Genomic DNA, 22,513 nt, shown 5'->3' on the forward strand with positions numbered 1-22,513 from the left:
TTCAAGTGAAAAGAGCTTATTCCTTTTTAAAAGGCCGACGAAATTGCAAGTACGTACTTGCAATTCCCCTGGTGTTGCGGGTGCTCATGGGCGGCGGTAATCACTTACCATCAGGTGAGCCGCATGCTCGTTTGTCCCCTGTGTTATAAAAAAAATATATTTATACATATCCTTATATATGTACATGGGCATGAGGTTCAGTATGAAGAAAACTAGTACAAACCCCATAAGTCTATATAACTACCTATTTGTAGTTACACAATCGGCATGGATACAGCGATTGTTCTTGGAAAATATCTCCCAATACTTTCCAACAGTTGCTAATTCAAATGAGCGGTATCCAAGAAGTACGGCACAAAGGAAGGCAGGTGGACGGTCACTCTAGTTCTAGTCGCGATCGCGAATAGGTTAATTTAGTATAACACGAATCAATCGCGATTCCTAAATTGCAAGTTGGAATTAAATAATTTATTAAATGAACTTTCTTTGCTTTGCTTTTTCTTTTCTTTAAAAAACCCATCACAGACCGTCGGTGATGGGTTTTTTAAAACAGAACGTAATTAGTGAATAGCAAAGAAAAAAATGGAAAAATTATATTTGAGATATAACAAAACATAATCACTACGACTGATTTAATCTTATTGCATGATTATATTTGACCCTGTGTTATAAAAAAAATTAGTGCTTGTTGGTAGTTTGTATTCACACGTTTCGACTTGTAAATGTAAACTTACAAGGATTATTTAAAAGAGCAACACACAAGTTTCTTGCTCGTTCTTCTTGTGATGAGACAGCTTTCCGAACGAGTTGGTAGATCAAAAAACAAATTGTTAAATGACTATTCAAAAGTGCTTAAATTAAGTTTATTTGAATAAATGATTTTCTATTCTTCAAAGAAAAAAATGGAAAAAATATATTCTATTCTATAAAAACAAAAATATACAAAAATAGCACTACATACACGTTATCATGTGACACCCATGATACTATTCATGCGTTGCCATTCTAGAGTACTAAGATGTCACGCCTCTTATCCTGTAATATCACTTAATCAGCACCCTACAACCGAAACAGCTTACAAAGCAAGCTGCTTGGCTGAATAGGTGAGACTGGGATACACAGGCAGACGAGTTTTTACAGTCTACAACAAGTTTTTTGATGGATGATAATAGAATGGTGCACCCGCCTGCGCTAACGGTTTACGCTGGCGGGGCACCAGTGGAGGATGATAAGATGAGCATGAGGTCAGGTGAGTTAGCATAACATGGCAAGCTCACCAAAAATTATGACGATGGTTACCAGGGAGATAGCGTGGAGGTCAACCTAACGTGGTACATTGCTAGCAATGGGTTACACAGACAATTTACTACAGTTTACCACTAGTTTTTTTTTATGGATGATAATGGAATGGTTCACTTGACTGCGCTAACGATTTATGCTTGGCGGGCATCCGTGGAGAGGTTGAACATAACGTCAGGTCAGGTAGCCCACCAAGGCACGTTCACCAAGAATCTATCATGATTATTTCCAGGGATACTCCGTGAAAGTCCCTGACATGGTACATTGGTAGCAATGGGGTTATTAGTACACATTACTAACTATCCCTTTCCGGGGAAAAGGGGATTGTTAGTAATGTGGACTGATGATCCTATTGCTAGCAATGTACCATGTAAGTTTGACTTCACGCGGTTCCCACTGGAAACCATCGTGGTAAATTCTTGGTGAATTTGTCACGATGGGCTAACTGACCTGACTTCATGCTCATCCTATCATTCTCCACTGGTGCCCCGCCAGCGTCAACAGTTAGCGCAGGCGGGTGCACCATTCCATTATCATCCATAAAAAAAAACTATACCCTTCCCCCAGCGTATACCACCGGCGTAGCGTTATCATCCATTATGAAAAATCTAAACACAGCTTACAACGGAAACTTTACCATCGCACTGCTCATCATCGACAGGAAATTCATCATCACACGCTAGAACTTAGTAGTCTCGGACAGTGCGGTTTCAGAGGAGCTTCCTCCCGCGTACACTTACATTGTGGAATTAACTGCCTGTTAAAGTTTTCTCGAGAGACTATAGCGTGGTTTCAATAAGATTATATTATAGTTTCTTAAGCGTTTAATGTTTCAGACGTCTATAGGCTACAGTCACCGTTTACCATTTACCAACAGATTGGTCATATGTCTTTTGCCACCATCGTAGTATAAAAAAACTGTCATACCTCTTATCCTGTAATTTCACTGCCTATTCTCCACCCTACAACCGAAACAGCTTAGAAAGTAAGCTGCTTGACTGAAATAGGTGAGACTGACGTACACACGCAGGGGGGGAAAGGGATTGTTAGTAATGTGGATTGATAACCCCATTGCTAGCAATGTACCATGTCAGGTTGACCTCCACGCGGTTCCCTCTGGAAACCATCGTGATAAATTCTTAGTGAATTTGTCACGATGGGCTAACTGACCTGACCTCATGCTCATCTTATCATCCTCCATTGGTGCCCCGCCAGTGTAAACCGTTAGCGCAGGCTGGTGCACCATTCCATTATCATCCTCTAAAAGACGTACACACGCAGACATACAGAGTTTTTACAGTCCACCTCTTGTAGTAAAGATTCTTACTCAAGTGTCCTTAAATGTTTGACCGATTTCAATTAATTTGAGTCACAGATCCAGTATATCTCGGATTAAAAGATAACAAACTTCTTTCCGGCAAAAAGTCTATTTGTTATATTTATTTTTATTTAATTAAAACAAGGATTTTCAATGTGACTTATCTTGGATTATAATGCACTTAATAACTGTCCAAAAATATGGTAATCTTAATTTTTAATTAATAAATTAAATTTTATTACCTATAAATAAAACTGATATGAACTACTATAGCAACAGTAATATTTTTTATTGGATGATAATGGAATGGTGCACCCGCCTGCGCTAACTGTTGACGCTGGCGGGGCACCAGTGGAGGATGATAAGATGAGCATGTGCTCAGGTCACTTAGCACATTGTGACAAATTCACCAAGAATTTATCTTTATGGTGTCCGGAAGTAACCGCGTGGAGGTCAACTTCACATGGTACATTTCTAGCAATTGGTCATCAGTCCACATTACTAACAATCCCTTTCTGCACTTCCAAAGGGTTCCCTTCTAGCTTCTTCCAGTTAATCTAGTGAATGTAAACCTAACAGAATCTACTAAAGTTTTGCAAGTTTCTTGCTCGTTCTTCTTGTAATGAGACTGCGTTCCGCGACCACTCATTGGTAGAATAAAAAAATATGATTATTCCAAAGTACTTAATTTTATTTATTTAACTTCAATGCACACAACAAATGTGTGTGCAACACATACAAAATATAGTAAAGTACATTTGGCGGACTTAACACCATGCGGCATTTTCTACCAGGCAACCATAGGTGGTGCAGAGAATAATTGTTGGCGGTGCAAATATAATAAATGATGATCAGCAACAATTATATTAAGTTTAATTAATTAAATATCTAAATATATATAACTCAAAGGTGACTGACATAGTGATCTATCAACGCACAGCCCAAACCACTGGACGGTTCGGGCTGAAATTTGACATGCAGGTAGATGTTATGACGTAGGCACCCGCTAAGAAAGAATTTTTATTAATTCTACCCCCAATGGGATAAAATAGGGGAAGAAATTTTGTATGAAACTGTCCATTTTATACCGATCGGGCTGAGACCTTGCATGCATAAATCTACTGTGACGTAGGCATCCCCTAAGAAAGGATTTTGATAAATTCCACCCCTAAGGGGATAAATTAACGCGAGCGAAGCCGCGGCAAAAGCTAGTAAAGAAATAAGTATAGTTATTGATAATTTGAAATACTAGTAAATCTTTAGATTTACGTTTAAACGTGTCTTTGGAAAATATGTCTGAAGGAATTGCAATGAAATTTTCACAGCATATAAGTTTCGTATTAGTTTAGATTAAAACCAGATTAAAATCATGTAGGACATTTTAGTCGGGATCCTAAGAAATGATTTTGATAAATTCCACCCCTAAGGGGATAAATTAACGCGAGCGAAGCCGCAGGCAAAAGCTAGTTATTATATGTATATATAAATTATGTATTAAAAACAAGGAAAATAATTAGTACCTATTAATTACCTTCTTGTCGCAAATTTTTGATTATAAAGAAATAGAAATAAAGTTTATGACAGATTAGCAAACGGATAGAGTTCACTGTCCCCACTGTGTTGCAGACTGTATCTACTACTCGAAAACTGTTCTATCTACTTAAATACTAACATAGATATACGACATACTACTCGAAAACAGTTCTATCTACTTAAATACTAACATAGATATACGACATACTACTCGAAAACTGTTCTATCTACTTAAATACTAACATAGATATACGACATACTACTCGAAAACAGTTCTATCTACTTAAATACTAACATAGATATACGACATACTACTCGAAAACAGTTCTATCTACTTAAATACTAACATAGATATACGACATACTACTCGAAAACTGTTCTATCTACTTAAATACTACATAGATATACGACATACTACTCGAAAACTGTTCTATCTACTTAAATACTAACATAGATATACGACATACTACTCGAAAACTGTTCTATATACTTAAATACTAACATAGATATACGACATACTACTCGAAAACTGTTCTATATACTTAAATACTAACATAGATATACGACATACTACTCGAAAACTGATATACGACATACTACTCGAAAACTGTTCTATCTACTTAAATACTAACATAGATATACGACATACTACTCGAAAACAGTTCTATCTACTTAAATACTAACATAGATATACGACATACTACTCGAAAACAGTTCTATCTACTTAAATACTAACATAGATATACCATACTACTCGAAAACAGTTCTATCTACTTAAATACTAACATAGATATACGACATACTACTCGAAAACTGTTCTATCTACTTAAATACTAACATAGATATACGACATACTACTCGAAAACTGTTCTATCTACTTAAATACTACATAGAATAGACGTAACTTCGCCATATTTTGCTCGTTTGTGCAACAGTTTTTATACAAGCTCCTCTCCTATTTTTTTTTTGTGGATGATAATGGAATGATGCACCTGCCTGCGCTAACGGTTTACGCTGGCGGGGCACCAGTGGAGGATAATAAGATGAGCATGAGGTCAGGTCAGTTAGCCCATCGTGACAAATTCACCAGGAATTTATCACGATGGTTTCCAGGGGGAACCGCGTGGAGGTCAATGGTACATTGCTAGCAATATGATCATCAGTTCACATTACTAATAATCACCTTTCCCCGCTCTTCTCCTATTAGTTATAGAGTGATGTTATATAGCCTATAGCCATCTTCTAGGGTTATCCAAAACTGAAAGAAATTTCAAAATCGGATCAGCAATACTGGAGGTTATACCAAAAAAAACTCACAATACAATTTTATAATTATTATAATAATATTAGAAAATATTGAGCATAAAAATACCGTCAAATAGAGATCTTTATGCTTTTCCGAAGTTGCTTAAAATAAGGTATTTTGTGGTATTTATGATCACTACAACAATTAATAACATACAGTAATTAAGTATAATATTGTTTGTTTAATTGTCATAATAAGATAGTCCAAAATATAGTAAACAAAAACTTATATTTGATATTTTAAAACTATATTTAAGTATTTGTTACTTTTTGTTACTGAAGTGACAATAAACAGGGCACATAGCTCGTAGGACAGATGGCTGTTGGGGCAACAAAGTCCTCGAGTGGAGACCATCTGGAAGACGCAGCGTGGGAAGGCCTCCGACAAGGTGGACCGATGATCGCTGGAGAGCGTTGGATGCGAGCAGCGCAGGACCGATCGTCGTGGAGATCTTTGGGGGAGGCCTATGTCCAGCAGAGGACGTCTTCCTGGCTGAGATGATGATGATACTAAGTAACCTAAAATTTGTTACTGTTTAAATAATTAATTTATTCCTGAACATTCTAAATTATAAAATAACATTTAAAGTACCTATTTTAGATTTAATCGGACCGTCTCAATATTATGAATATTTTTTCCTTATATAAATTATCTTGTAATTAAAAAATACACCCTAATCAGAAGCTTATATCGAGAGAGAGGTTGTATCGTCTAATCTATACATATAAATAAAATTGTAGTGTCTGTTTGTAATATTGAAATAACCGTTTTTTACTGCATGCATATGAATATAAATACGGAACATACACCAAAATAACATTTTTTAGAATTTTTGTCTGTCTGTCTGTCGGTCTGTTTGTTCCGGCTAATCTCTGAAACGGCTGAACCGATTTTAACGGGACTTTTTTTGGCAGGTAGCTGATGTAATAGGGAGTAACTTAGACTACTTTTAATTTAAAAAATAAAGTTAATTTCCACGCGGACGAAGTCGCGGGTACAGCTAGTAATAAATAAAATAAAACCGTAAAAGTGTCTGTACATTAAAATTTATTTCAAAAACACTATATTTTATGGATGATAATGGAATGGTGATAATCTAATGGTTTACGCTGGCGGGGCACCAGTGGAGGATAAGATGAGCATGAAGTTTGTAGTGAAATCATAAAGAAATCATAGCCAAAGTTTTTAAGGGTTGTTATGTGGAGATAGAGCTGACTTGGTACATAGCTATGAATTAGGTATCTAGTTTCTGAGACTAACAGGCTCCACCTAATTAAAATATAGATATCACCCGCGTATCAAATTTATAGCCTATATGTTATTCTGATGTATATGCTATATTACTGTAAAGTTTCATCAAAATCCGTTCAATAGTTTTTGCGTGAAAGAGTAACAAACATCCATTCATACTCACAAACTTTCGCGTTTATATTAATAATAAGATATACTTACGAGAATAATTATAAAATATATTAATAAGAGATATTTTTGGATTAATTTATATTTATATATATGTGGGGATGAATTCGCGAGCGAGCGGTGCGATGGTAAAAGGTTTCGCGAGCGAGCGGTGCGATGGTAAAAGGTACCTTTATATTGGTAATATACCTATAGTTACCTTTTACCATCGCACCGCTCGCTCGCGAATTCATCCCCACACGCTAGAACCTAACTGGTCTCGGACAGTGCGGTTTCTGAGTTGCTTCTTCCCACCTACACTTACATTGTGGAATGAACTTCCTGCCGAGGTTTTCTCAAGAGACTACAGCATGGGGTTTTTCAAGAAGGGTATATTAAGGTTTCTTAAGGGTCGGCAACGCGCACGTGACACTCCTGGTGACTCAAGCGTCCATAGGCTACAGTAACCATTTACCATCAGATGGGCCGTATGCTTGATTGCCACTATCGTAGTATAAAAAAAAATACAAACAACTTACAAAAACTATAATAACAAAGATATATGAGAAAACTGTTCCACCAATCCACCAATTCCACTGAATCCTTCAAAGATAAGGGAAGGAAATCTTTAGCATAAATCTACTGGGATAAGTCCATCTTACAATAGCGTACTTTTGCAAAAGAATTTCTTCATTCGAATTACATTAATTTTATATATGAATTGTGTCTCAGGTGTCCATAGGCTACGTTAACCGTTTACCATCAACGCCGAATACTAGTTTCTCACATACATAGTATAAAAAAAAATCAAATTCAAAAATAAATTATTCATATAGGACATTGTAGCCGCTTATGAATGTCAAATTTTATATATTATAATTTTTTCCCTACCGTCCAGTTCAGTATATGTATAGATCCAATTGAGAAGAACTGGCAATAGAATACAATAAAGATGTTTTGATTTGATCTGACTTAAAATGTTTTCAGTTATTAAAAAAAATAGACCAACGATATATATAATATAATAATATATAAAAAAATAAACAAAATATTTGTTTAATTTAATTAAACAAAAACAAAAAACGCGATTGAAAAGTGTATTAAATGTACGTGAAGATACTGTGAGTACAGTTTGCCGAGATGAATATCGAGCGAGTTCCAGTAGTAGCAACAAACGAAGACGTGTGAAGGTAGACGCATATGTCTGCCCATAAAAAGATTTCATTTTCCATCTACCCGCTGCTCTTCAGTTTACCCGTGATCATGGCGGTTGAAACACTACCGAAATATCGGGAACTCAGCAAATAAATATAAAACGTGGTAAGATCCCGTGATTTTTACTAATTATACGTATAAACATTTTTGTTTTAATGTCAAACGTATATTATATACGTGTTTATTATATACGTCTTATTAATATTGTTGAAGCGATATGTACAAAGTCGCAGGATTAGTTAGTCTAAATTATTAATCACATATCTCCGACATTGATCAGATAACATTTGTTATTAAAAACATATATATATATCCGAGGGGTTAGTGCATTCGCTGCAGTATATACAGAAACATAGTGTGTAAAAAAAATTGTGTATAAGTGCAATAATTACTAAGATATGTACGGTATGTATACCTAATTATAACATATATATATATTACTAGCTAACGCCGTAATTTTTTTTATCATATAAAATAAAAGTATCTATTACAAAATAGGGGTTGGTGGTGGAAGGGTGAAAATTTAGGGTTGTATGTATTTTTTAATAGCACATTATAAGAAATGAAATATGAAATATGTTGTTCAAAAACTTTTTTTTAAATATTTAAAATGGACTACCCTTATCATTTAGGAGTATGAAAAATAGATAGTAACCGATTCTTAGACCTACTCAATATGCATATAAAATTTCATAAAAATCCATCAAGCACTTTGAGAGAATTATGGTAACTAGAATTGTGACACGAGAAATTTATATATAAGACTCTATATTAAAAGAGTACAGTAAAAACTCGTCTGCATGTATACCTCAGTCACACCTATTTCAGCCAAGCAGCTTGCTTTGTAAGCTGTTTCGGTTGTATGGTACAGATTAAGCAGTGAAATTACAGGTTAAGAGGCGTGACATCTTAGTACTCTGGATTGATAACGCATGAATGGTATCACGGGTGATACATCATAACGTATCTATAGTGCTGTTCATATATAAAGACGTCGGTTACCACTTACCATCAGATGGACCGTCACCTTGTCGTCACCATCAGATGGACCGTCACCTTGTCGTCACCATCAGATGGACCGTCACCTTGTCGTCCATTCTCATTCATTCATAATTCAAGAGCGACACTCTTGTCGCCTGCTCTTAACACTTTCCAAGATTTTTATGCTCTTTAAATGTTGATAGATGACGACTCCAATTTTGTTTTAAATTTGCTTGATGTAGCTGTGCCTCGGTCGTATTCTTCCCCTCTCTCCTTCAGTTTATCCTTCTTATCACTACGACTGATTTAATCTTATTGCATATTTATATTTGATCCAAAAAATTAGTGCTTGTTGGTAGTTTGTTTCGACTTGTAAATGTAAACTTACAAGGATTATTTAAAAGAGCAACACACTAATTTCTTGCTCGTTCTTCTTGTGATGAGACAGCTTTCCGAACGAGTGGTAGATAAAAAACAAATTGTTATGACTATTCAAAAGTGATTAAATTAAGTTTATTTGAATAAATGTTTTTCTATTCTTCTCTCAATAATAATTCTCATAAATTCATCGTGCCTTAGATGTTGCTCTTACTTCTTAGACATCAAGTGTCCTAATATTTTCCATCGTCTACTTTCTATAATGTTTAATATCTGCCTTTCTTTAATATCTTTTTCATATAGTATTCTATTCTTGTGATGATGCATTCCGAATGAGTGGTAAAATAAAAAAACTTGACTATTCAATAGTGCTTACATTAAGTTTATTTGAATAAAGATTATTTCTATTTGTATTTCTATTGCCTTTTTTCTTTCATCCTGTGAAAAACTTCTTCATTTCATAATTTATTCATTGTCCATTCAATTATATAAAATAATAATAAAAATGTAACCAAGTACTTTAATAACAATGTTACTTATTACAACTGAGGAATTATTCGACATGATCCCGACAGCCACCTTTTACCATCGTACCGCTCGCCATCGACAGGGAATTGCACCACACGCTGAAACCTACGTGGTCTCGGACAGTGCTTCAGAGGAGGTTCCTCCCGCGTATACATTGTGGAATGAACTTCCTGCCGAGGTTTTCTCTCGAGGCTACAGCATGAGGTTTTTTAAGAAGAGTATATTAAGGTTTCTTAAGGGTCGGCAACGCGTGTGATACCCCTGGTGTTTCAGGCGTCCATAGGCTACGGTAACTATTTACCATCAGATGGGCCGTATGCTTGATAGCCACCATCGTAGTATAAAAAAAAATACAAACAACTTACAAAAACTATAATAACAAAGATATATGAGAAAACTGATCCAACAATTCCACTCAATCCTTTAAAGAAGGAAGGAAATCTTTTGGATTAAGTCCATCTTACAATAGCGTACTTTTGCAAAAGAATTTCTTCATTTGAATTACATTAATTTTATAAGTGAATTGTGTCTTTTTATACATAATCTTTATCTTATATATAAAATTCTCGCGTCACAGTTTTCGTTCCCATACTCCTCCGAAACGGCTTGACCGATTCTCATGAAATTTTGTGAGCGTATTGAGTAGGTCTGAGAATCGGCCAACATCTATTTTTCATCCCCCTAAATGTGAGGGGTAGTCCACCCTTAAATTTTTTATTTTATTTTACGTAAAACAACGTTTGCAGGGACAGCTAGTATAAAACAAAGTCTCCGACGCTGCCTTTTTGTTTAGATCATTAATTTTAACGGATTTTAATGCAGTTTTCAGCAATAGATAGAGTGATTCAAGAAGAAGGTTTATATGTAGGATACATGTATATTATAGCACAGAATGTGCTATACACAGAAAGCCTAAAATTTGAGATGGTTTTTAGCGAAGCCGAGGCGGGTCACTAGCTTATTCAAGTCGATATATCAGTCAATTAACTAATAAAGGGTTTAAATAATTGCACACCCGGGCGAAGCCGGGGCAAGCTAGTAATTTGATAAAAATATCATAATGCCGATTTGAAAGCAATGGATTCACTAGTTCCCAAAATTAACACTTCCATCCACTATTTTCTTTGTTATAGGGACTCGCTAATTCTAAACGGAAATCGCAATTACAACGGCTGACCATATTCCAATACCATATGGTATTAGAAAAAAAATATATATAAAAAAAAAAACAAAAAAATTGTATATACATCTATATATCTAAAAATGAATTGCTGTTCGTTAGTCTCGCTAAAACTCGAGAACGGCTGAACCGATTTGGCTAATTTTAGTCTTGAAATATTCGTGGGAGTCCAGAAGGTTTAAAAAAAATGAAGAAATTGCATGGAGAAATAGTAGAAACAACAATTTTATTCTTCCATACAAACTGTCAAAAGGCGTTCAGATATTTATTGCGTAACTTAAAATTCAATATATATATAAACAGAGTTCGCGGGGTCAGCTAGTATATATATATAAACTTCTGTAAACAATATCGCATGCCGTGGCAACCAGTAATTAAGTCAACACTATATACCTGAACTCTTTGCAAGTTATAATAATTGTAACCTCATGGTGTATGTCTTGTTGGTCGCTCAAATAAATAAATAAATAAATAAAATAGATGGTCTTAGAACTACTAAATACTATATTGTTATTGAATTGTTAAGGAAAAATTTAATTATTAAATATATAGGTAGGTTAACAACTACGAAAATATACCTAATCTCCTAATAAATATTTTGTTGATAAGTTAAGTTTGTTGTTGTTATTTAAAACAAATACATACCTATTCGCTACTGTATCTTGCTCTTTGGTCTACCAAACAGCTACTGAATGACAGTAGGAAAATGTAGTGTGGCGACACGGTTGAGATACGGCAGTGCTCAGTGGACAATATTGAATTTGTCTGGCTAGCTATTATTGACTGATACAAACAGTCACTTATGAATACGTTTGTACTTTGCGAGGAATCGAACCCGCTACCATGGGAAGTAGGGCGGTATGCTAAACCGCTAGATCACCGAGGCCGTCTGTATGTAATAAATATTATATTATCTGTGGTAATAACATCGGAAATAAAGTATTTGTGGTCCGGGTCTCCATCATGTTCTACCTTCACGAATTATCTAGACACGCGGCAGCGTGTCAAAGCCGAGTTTCAAGTAAGAGAAATGGCGAGCAGCACCGTGTGTTGTTTTACACGAACCATTTGGAGCCAATTTTGACCCCCTCATAACTCAAAAACTCTTTCACATAAACCTGTCAAATTTGGTTTATATATTGAGACTTCGAGATAAATATGTGTTCCAAATTTCATAAACATATCTATCGTCCAAATATCGTCATTTTTATCACTGATCAACTATAGATCAAAATTATAACCCACTTCCAGATGACCTAGGAAGTTCAAATTTGGATGCAGGATAATATATTGTAGCCTAAGGTTTGACTTGGCTAGTTCTCATACCAATTATAAGTTTTGATGGCTAATTTCGACAAGTAACAGGTTTATCGAAGGCTCAGTATACGTATATTAGCCAAGTCAGACCTTAGGCTACAGTATATTATCCTAAGTTATAAGAAGAAATTATATTTTATATTGTTATAAATATATTTTAAGACAGACCATTGAACTTGGCACCCATTTAGATCTCACCTCTTTTGTCGTAGAAGTCAACAATCAAATTTGAAATACTATCCTGATCATCTGGATGAATGGCGGTCTTCCACAGTGCGGTTTTCTTGAAACTTTTTGCCACGCACAACCACATTGTGGAATCACCTTCCAGCAATGGTATTTCCGAACCGATACCTTCAAAAAAAGAGCTTATTCCTTTTTAAAAGGCCGACAACGTACTTGCTATACCCCTGGTATTGCGGGTGCTCATGGGCGGCGGTAATCACTTACCATCCTGTGAGCCGCATGCTCGTTTGTCCCCTGTCATATAAAAAAAAATCAAGGCATATATCATAATATTGAACTCGGCTATCATTTATGTTTTTGATGGGATATATTAGAAGAGAATGAAGTTAGGTCAGATTGCCCATCGTGACAAAGTGACCAAGAATTTACCACGATGGTAGACAATATTGAATCTGTCTTGCTGTTTACTGTCCTATACCATATAATAAAGGTATTTACCTCTCTCGACGTTTCGATTAGCTGACTGCAGTCAGCTCGTGACCACGGCTAGTGCAACCTAGTCGAAACGTCGAGAGAGGTAAATACCTTTATTTGCCATAAAATTATTCGTGTTAAGACCCGGTTAATAATTTAAATAATGTATATTAAACACGAAAGTTTAAAATTAACTATCCGTCCATACTCACAAACATTCGCGTTTATAGTATTAATAAGATGTTCTGGTACAGGGAAGTTCCTGCTGCTCGCACTCCTGGCTGTCTGCCAGGGGAACGTCATAAAGAATTCAGAACCATTTGAAGAGTGCTCTGAATGTCCTCTGGATAAGCATTACCTGCTGCCCCACGAGTATGACTGCACAAAGTTCTACTACTGCGAGTATGGTGTGAGATGGACAACCCCGAGAGACTGCGCTCCGGGAACTGAGTTCTCATTTGAATTGCAAGTAAGTATAATTTTTGCGACCCAGTGGTTTTATTTTTCGGGCTACTCTAATGCTGTTGGCTGCAGCTGGCCTTTACAGCTTCACCGGATGATAGGGGGCGAGAGCAGATGGCACTCCAAACCAAAGGAAGGACTTATAGAGCGGCTGAAGGGCAACTCCCGCCTGATACGACTTTACTCTGAGGGCACCCCTAGGGTTTCGAATCTCGGCTCAGACCGTCGTAATTTCCCCGATTGTATTAGACGGGGGATCGATCAGAGGGATCTAGTGGTCTAGCGGTTTAGCTCTGTTTAGCGGTTAGGGTTTGGGTTCGATTGAAATTGTTGAAATAAAATGAGGCAATTCAAATATTAAATTAAACAAATTTTGTGTAAAACAGCCTATTATAGGATTGATGAATTCATAGATGACAGCAAAATCTAGCAAGAATAAGTTTATTTGCGGACGACGTTATAATTATTTTTCTTACTGCTTTCTTGAAATATGATAGCGTAGCGGTGATGCATACTTATATGGCGGCGGCGTGGTGGGCCGGGTCGTTGGGGTCCCTAAAATATGGTCGAGCGCAGTGATGGCTGACTCATCCGTCGTACTCGTGAACGAGTGCTGCTTGTACTGAGACTGGTCTGCTCTAATCTAATGACTGATTTAATCTTATTGCGTAATATTTGACCCTGACAAACCAACTATAGTTTGTATTCTCACGTTTCGACTTGTAAAATGTGAACTTACAACAATTATTTTAAAGAGCAACACTCAAGTTTCTTGCTCATTCATCTTGTCATGAGACAGTTTTCCGAATGAGTGGTAGTTTAAATTTTTTTTATGACTATTCAAAAGTGTTTAAATTAAGTTTATTTGAATAACGGGTTTTCTATTCTATTCTATTTTAATAGGGGTTAACAGTAACGACTTTGTTCATGAACTTTAACCCTATCATTGAATAGGGATTGCATTAAAATTACATCGGTTATATATAACAGTTAAGGTTAACATTATCTAATTTGTTTATTGTACTAGATTAAAACCGGATTTTTAGGATAACGTCAATAATACCGATAGATATCGTAAAATGACTCAATTCCGATTTTAATAGCACGGAATTGGCGCAGTAACAATTATCTACCTTTAATCTAACACAGAGTGTCGTAAAGGCGTAGTGGTTACTTCCATTTTAACTGATAGGTCGGAGGTTCAAATATGGCCGAGATAAAAAAAAGGTAAAGGAATGTGATAATGAAATTTTTATTTACGGGTTTTAAAATAATTTTTTTATAAAAGGATTTGTAATGATTTTTGAATTTTTTTTTTATTTATTGCTTCAAAAATATAGAAAATTTGTTTTAAAGTATCCTATATTCATTCTAATACCTCCAACAACATGTCTATAAAATTTCATGATAATCGGTTCAGTAGTTTTTGCGTGAAAGCGTAACACACAGCCTCACATTTATAATATTAGTAAGGATATGTTATTCTGATGTATAAGCTATATCACTATTGAGTTTCATCAAAATCCGTTCAGTAGTTTTTGCGTGAAATAGCAACATCAATCCATACATACTCACAAACATTCGCGTTTAAAATTAAAAAAGATGTATTTACAAATAATATATCTAATCTATAATAATCTAAATATATATATATAACTCAAATGTGACTGACATGGTGATCTATCAACGCACAGCCCAAACCACTGGACGGATCGGGCTGAAATTTGGCATACACGTAGATGTTATGACGTAGGCTTCCGCTAAGAAAGGATTTTGATTAATTCTACCCCCAAGGGGATAAAATAGAGGATGAAAGTTTGTATGACACTTTGTAAATTTTAAACCGATCGGGCTGAGACTTTGCATGCATAAAGCTACTATGACGTAGGCATCCCCTAAGAAAGGATTTTGATAAATTCCACCCCTAAGGGGATAAATTAACGCTTGCGAAGCCGCGGCCAAAAGCTAGTCTATAATAATATCTAAATATTTATATCAGTTGTCTAGTACCCATAACACTAGCTATATTAACCTTGGGGCCAGATGAAGTTGTGTAAATTGTCCAGGGAAAGTGATATTTGTTATTAAGTTCCATGTTTCAATAGTATCGCGCACCTAAGATTGAAATAGAAATAGAAATAATCATTCTTCAAATAAACTTAATATAAGCACATTTGGATAATCCCATTTTTTATGCTACCAGTGGTATCAATCAATCACCTGATTATCCAAGATGGCCGAAAAATGTTAAATAGGATGTTAAGTTGGTTTCGTTTCATGCAAAAACACAAAAAATATTAAATCTTATAAATTTTTGTTAATCCCGATAATCCCGGGATTTGTTACATAAAATCCCGAGATTTCCGGGACCGATATTTCGACCGGGATCAAATCCTCTAGCTACCACTTATTCGGAACGCAGACTCTTCACATGAAGAACGAATAAGAAACGTGTTTTGTTCTTTTAAATAAATGTTGTTCTAAGTAAATACACATTAACAAGGATTTGGCATGCGACAATCAACATAGAAATCGCTACTCCCTCAATTTTTGTTGATTCAGATAACATTGTTAGCGCTGTGTATTTTAAATTAGATTTTTCTATAAAAACATTACTATCATTTATAAATTCTTCAATTTAACAATAAGCTTTTTTTATATAGAAAATGTTTTATTTAATATATTCTTTATTGCGCAGATAATACAAAGATATTATAATTTAGAGACAATGTGAGCAAAGGTGGACTTATCACTAGAAGAGATCTCTTCCAGTCAACCTAAAACAGTGGCATAGGTGGTACCGACTGGGCAATAACTGGTGCAAACAAAAAAAAAAGATTATTATTTAGAGAATCTTATTTACTTATTCTCAATTATTAAGGCCAGATTCTGGCAGATTGTTTTGAAAGCAATTTCCATAAAATGAATTAACTAACTTTCGTCAAACGGTACTTAGGTAATAGCTATACTATCATACATATAGGTAATAATAAAAAACATATACATAAATTTACAATTTATCCTTGCAGGTATGCATACATCCATCTATAGCAAACTGTGGTTTACCAGGCCCGTCAACTACCACTAGTAGTAGTACCACAACTAGTACCACACCTAGTACCACTACCACAACTGAAGATCCATGTGAAACAGAAGCACCATGCGATGAGGACGGAAGACTACCGAACGGCTGTCCCGTGTGTCCCGACGTACACCTGCTCCTGCCTGCTGAAGACTGCGGCCAGTTCTACTACTGCGCACACGGAGACAAAGTGATAACAGATTGCCCAGCCGGACTTCACTTCAATCCCGTCTTACAGGTGAATTATTTATTGGTTAAAGAACACTTTTGACGGATTCGAGGGTGAAGCAGTTTAGCATATCGCTCTGCTTCCGATGGTCGTGAGGTTCGATTACAAATATTTGTGTTCATGAGATGTTTTTTTTACATTTGTCTTGATAATTCCTATGTATTGAAAATGTATCTACAAAAAAATATGTATTTATATCAGTTGTCTAGTACCCATAACACAAGCTCTGTTTAGCTTGGGAATGGACGACGCTGCGTAAAACATCCTTATTTAGGGAAATTATTATTCAAAAGTACTTGGAGTAGAGAAGGATATATTGACTTTTTTAATACCTACAGCGATATGGAATAAAAACAAAACAATTTACTATACAGAGTCAATGTGGACCTAAACTCAGCATGTCCTAGAAAATATGGTTTCCAGCTCATATATTCAATAACTTATATAAATTTCATCTTATTTAGATTAAGTTTAATTGAATAGAGATTCCATGTGGAGATTATTTCTATACTACTTCATTCTTAGAAGACTCCTATAAGAAAATATATAAACTTTCAAGATTAGGTTTAGAACGATAGTTGGAGATAGTGTTCAAATATGCGAAATGATTATTGGTGAAATTATACACAATAGTTTATGCCCCTTCTGTTATAGGTTTGTGACTGGCCACAAGTGGCCGGATGTGAACCGACCAGCCCACCCTGCACTCCAGAAAGTGGTAGTAATTGCGGAGAAAGCACTACTACTACTACAACCAGTACCACCTCTAGTACCACTACCAGTACCAGTACCACACCTAGTACCACTACCACAACTGAAGAGCCATGTGAAACAGAAGCACCGTGCGATGAGGACGCAAGACTACCGAACGGCTGCCCCGTATGTCCCGACGTACACCTGCTCCTGCCTGCTGAAGACTGCAGCCAGTTCTACTACTGCGCACACGGAGACAAAGTGATAACAGATTGCCCAGCCGGACTTCACTTCAATCCCGTTTTGCAGGTGAAATATGATATTTCCATGGTGCTTATTTATTTAATAATATATTAAAACTTATACAATATATTGCTTTTAATAATTCCGAGTGTATTCAATTTGTACGATTTTAGTAGTTGTTAAAAATAGCATTTTACTCAGTAATTTCACTGGCAAAAAAATTATATATTATGTTAGATTAGCTTAAAAGTATAAATTTTAAATAAAATTATTCTTCAGAATATTTTTATAATGTAAAAATAGACAAATCGTTTAAATATATAGTGAAAAATGTATGTCCTAAGAACATTGCTTTAAGATTAAATTATTTAATATACATAATATTTCCGCCACAGGTTTGTGACTGGCCACAAGTCGCCGGATGTGAACCAACCATTCCGCCCTGCACTCCAGAAAGTGGTAGTAATTGCGGTGAAAGCACTACTACTACTACAACTGGTACCACTCCTAGCACCACTACCACAACTAGTACCACACCTAGTACCACTACCACAACTGAAGAGCCATGTGAAACAGACCCACCGTGCGATGAGGACGCAAGACTACCGAACGGCTGCCCCGTGTGTCCCGACGTACACCTGCTCCTGCCTGCTGAAGACTGCGGCCAGTTCTACTACTGCGCACACGGAGACAAAGTGATAACAGATTGTCCAGCCGGACTTCACTTCAATCCTGTCCTACAGGTGGCATATTTGTCATTTTTATGTTGCTTATTTAAGTAATGATATATTCAAAAGTCTTATTTAATATATAAGGAGCTTTTAATAGTAATAGAGTCTGTATAAAATCCATTTGTAAGATTTTGCTAGTTGTTAAAAATAGTATTTTATCTCCCTGAAACTTCTTAGATATTCCGCAGATATTCTTTGCGTTTATAAAATTCTCAACAATTACATATGTATAGAATTTTACAAAAGTAAAGAATATTAGACACAGCGTAAGAGTACAGGTTTTAAATAAAATTACAATTATATGAATATAAGAATATTTAATACAAGTAGGTGTGTAAATGTATAATTTCTTCTATTTGATTATTTAATTGAATTAGTGTAATCGGTAGTTTGTATTCACACATTTAACTTAAATTGTAAAAGTAAGAATGAATTTATTTAAAAGAGTAAAACGCAAATTTCTTGTAATGAGACAGCTTTCCGAATGAGCGGTAGATTAAAAAAAATGTGATGACTATTCAAAAGTGCTTCAATGTAAGTTTATTTGAATAAATGATTTCTATTCTAATGTAAATACTAATAAATTCTTGATAGATAAATATATTTTAATGATTTAATATTCGAATGTGTTTTCTACAGGTTTGTGACTGGCCACAAGTGGCCGGATGTGAACCGACCAGCCCACCCTGCACTCCAGAAAGTGATAATAATTGCGGTGAAAGCACTACTACTACAACCACAACCAGTACCACACCTAGTACCACTACCAGTACCAGTACCACACCTAGTACCACTACCACAACTAGTACCACACCTAGTACCACTACTACAACTGAAGAGCCATGTGAAACAGAAGCGCCGTGCGATGAGGACGGAAGATTACCAAACGGCTGTCCCGTATGTCCCGACGTACACCTGCTCCTGCCTGCTGAAGACTGCGGCCAGTTCTACTACTGCGTACACGGAGACAAAGTGATAACAGATTGCCCAGCTGGACTTCACTTCAATCCTGTCCTACAGGTTAGATAAATATTTTATGCAAGTAGGTGTGTAAATATAAATATTATAAATTCTTGATAGATAAATATATTTAAATATCTGTCTATTTACATTTTCTAAAATAATAAGTCCGCTCTTAAGCAGAGCATAGAATTAGAGTGTTAAACTAGACTTTTAAAGGAAGACGGTGAAATATTAAACATATGGCTAAGACAATCGGCCATCAACTGAAAATGATTTAATACTCAAATCTATTTTCTACAGGTTTGTGACTGGCCACAAGTGGCCGGATGTGAACCGACCAGTCCACCCTGCACTCCAGAAAGTGGTAATAATTGCGGTGAAAACACTACTACTACAACCACAACCAGTACCACCCCTAGTACCACTACCACAACTAGTACCACACCTAGTACCACTACCACAACTGAAGAACCATGTGAAACAGACCCACCGTGTGATGAGGACGCAAAACTACCGAACGGCTGCCCCGTATGTCCCGACGTACACCTGCTCCTGCCTGCTGAAGACTGCGGCCAGTTCTACTACTGCGTACACGGAGACAAAGTGATAACAGATTGCCCAGCCGGACTTCACTTCAATCCTGTCCTACAGGTGACATATTTCTCAATTTCATAGTGCATGTTTCAATAATAATATATTATAAGCCTCTTAGTTTTTAATGAGGTTTTGTAATTTACATTTATTATATACTAGCTTTTGCCCGCGGCTTCGTTCGCGTTTATATTTCCCTTTGGCGGTAGAATTAATCAAAATCCTTTCTTAGCGGATGCCTACGTCATAACATCTACCTGCATACCAAATTGTCCCGATCCGTCCAGTGGTTTATAATTATGCGTTGATAGATCACTATGTCAGTCACCTTTGAGTTATGTATGTTTAGATTGTATAGGAGACATTTTTGACATTTGAATTATAATATTATGAGGTCCTGTTGTATATAAATATATATATATATATAACATATGTATGTTGTGTCACATTGCTATGACCTTTCAGGGCGTCACAAAAAATGGAAAACTCAACCACACTCTGTATGCATGTGCTTTATATTTTTGTGATACTGCAATAAATAAATAAATATATAATATACTAGCTGACCCATGCAACTTCGTCTGTATCACAGTTACTGGACATTTATCATTATATTTCGCCCAATTTACATAATATCTTTATAAATTATAGCCTATATATTATTTTGATGTATAAGCTATATCAATGTAAAGATTCATCAGAATCCGTTCAGTAGTTATTGTGTAAAAGTATAATAAACATCCAACTATGTATATTCATAAACTTTCACGTTTATAATATTAGAAAGAAGAGGAGCTTTTAATAGTAACAGAGTATGTTCAAAATCCATTTGTAAGATTTTGCAATTTGAATTCCAAGAGCGTCTTTAAAGTTGTGATGGAATTGTTAGAAATATCATTTTATGTCCACGAAACTTCTTAGATATTCTTCTGATATTCTCTGCCATTATAAAATTCTCAACAATAATAATATGTGCATAGTATTTTACAATAGTAAAGAATAATACATTCAGCTTAAAATATAAATTTTAAATAAAATTAGATGTTTATGAATATGAGAATATTTAATACTCGTATTAAATATTCTCATAAATAATGTATAAATTAATAAATCGTTCATAGATATATATGTATAACATGTCTGTACTGTCTAAGTTTTCCAAAATAATAAGAATAGTGCACGGAATTAGTATTAAACTAGACTTTTAAAGGAAGACGGTGAAATATTGAACATATGGCTAAGACAAGCGGCCATCAACTGAAAATGATTTAATACTCAAATGTGTTTTCTACAGGTTTGTGACTGGCCACAAGTAGCTGGATGTGAACCAACCAGTCCACCTTGTACACCAGAAAGCGGCGGTAATTGTGGTGAAAGCACTACTACTACTACAACCACAACCACACCTAGTACTACTACTACAGCCAGTACCACTACCACAAGCAGTACAACTCCCAGTACGACTACTACTACTAGTACCACACCGAGTACCACTACCAGTACCAGTACCACACCTAGTACCACTACTACAACTGAAGAGCCATGTGAAACAGAAGCACCGTGCGATGAGGACGGAAGATTACCGAACGGCTGTCCCGTATGTCCCGACGTACACCTGCTCCTGCCTGCTGAAGACTGCGGCCAGTTCTACTACTGCGTACACGGAGACAAAGTGATAACAGATTGCCCAGCTGGACTTCACTTCAATCCTGTCCTACAGGTTAGATACAGCTTAAAAGTATAGGTTTTAAATAAAATTACAATTATATGAATATGAGAATATTTTATGTAAGCAAGTGTGTAAATATAGATACTAATAAATTCTTGATAGATAAATATATTTAAATATCTATAATATTTACATTTTCTAAAATAATAAGTCCGCTCTTAAGCAGAGCATATAATTAGTGTTAAACTAGAGTTTTAAAGGAAGACGGTGAAATATTAAACATATAGTTAAGACAATCGGCCATCAACTGAAAATGATTTAATACTCAAATCTATTTTCTACAGGTTTGTGACTGGCCACAAGTGACCGGATGTGAACCGACCAGCCCACCCTGCACTCCAGAAAGTGGTAATAATTGCGGTGAAAACACTACTACTACAACCACAACCAGTACCACCCCGAGTACCACTACCACAACTAGTACCACACCTAGTACCACTACCACAACTGAAGATCCATGTGAAACAGAAGAACCGTGTGATGAGGATGCAAGACTACCGAACGGCTGCCCCGTATGTCCCGACGTACACCTGCTCCTGCCTGCTGAAGACTGCGGCCAGTTCTACTACTGCGTACACGGAGACAAAGTGATAACAGATTGCCCAGCCGGACTTCACTTCAATCCTGTCCTACAGGTGACATATTTCTCAATTTCATAGTGCATGTTTCAATAATAA

General features: G+C 35.8%; 1 protein-coding gene across 1 annotated transcript; it reads left to right on the forward strand.

The window, feature by feature from the left end:
• Nucleotides 1-8,274: 8,274 nt before the first annotated feature.
• LOC131852201 (integumentary mucin C.1-like) lies at nucleotides 8,275-22,495 on the forward strand. Its single transcript, XM_059202843.1, has 9 exons — nucleotides 8,275-8,474; nucleotides 13,368-13,582; nucleotides 16,605-16,895; nucleotides 17,541-17,888; nucleotides 18,218-18,565; nucleotides 19,193-19,573; nucleotides 19,817-20,007; nucleotides 21,485-21,827; nucleotides 22,121-22,495. Exons 1-9 carry the CDS (start codon nucleotides 8,468-8,470, stop codon nucleotides 22,493-22,495), a joined length of 2,499 nt encoding a protein of 832 aa, XP_059058826.1. The 5' UTR covers nucleotides 8,275-8,467.
• Nucleotides 22,496-22,513: the final 18 nt, after the last annotated feature.

This window comes from Achroia grisella, unplaced genomic scaffold, assembly GCF_030625045.1.
Source record: "Achroia grisella isolate CSIRO2021 unplaced genomic scaffold, CSIRO_AGI_Agris_v1 utg841, whole genome shotgun sequence".
Classification (NCBI taxonomy): domain Eukaryota; kingdom Metazoa; phylum Arthropoda; class Insecta; order Lepidoptera; family Pyralidae; genus Achroia; species Achroia grisella.

Excerpts from the sequence above, each read along its gene's own strand:
- LOC131852201 (XM_059202843.1), top strand. Across the intron at positions 13,583-16,604 it reads AGTTCTCATTTGAATTGCAA|GTATGCATACATCCATCTAT; the intron begins GTAAGTATAATT and ends TTATCCTTGCAG. Across the intron at positions 17,889-18,217 it reads ACTTCAATCCCGTTTTGCAG|GTTTGTGACTGGCCACAAGT; the intron begins GTGAAATATGAT and ends TTTCCGCCACAG.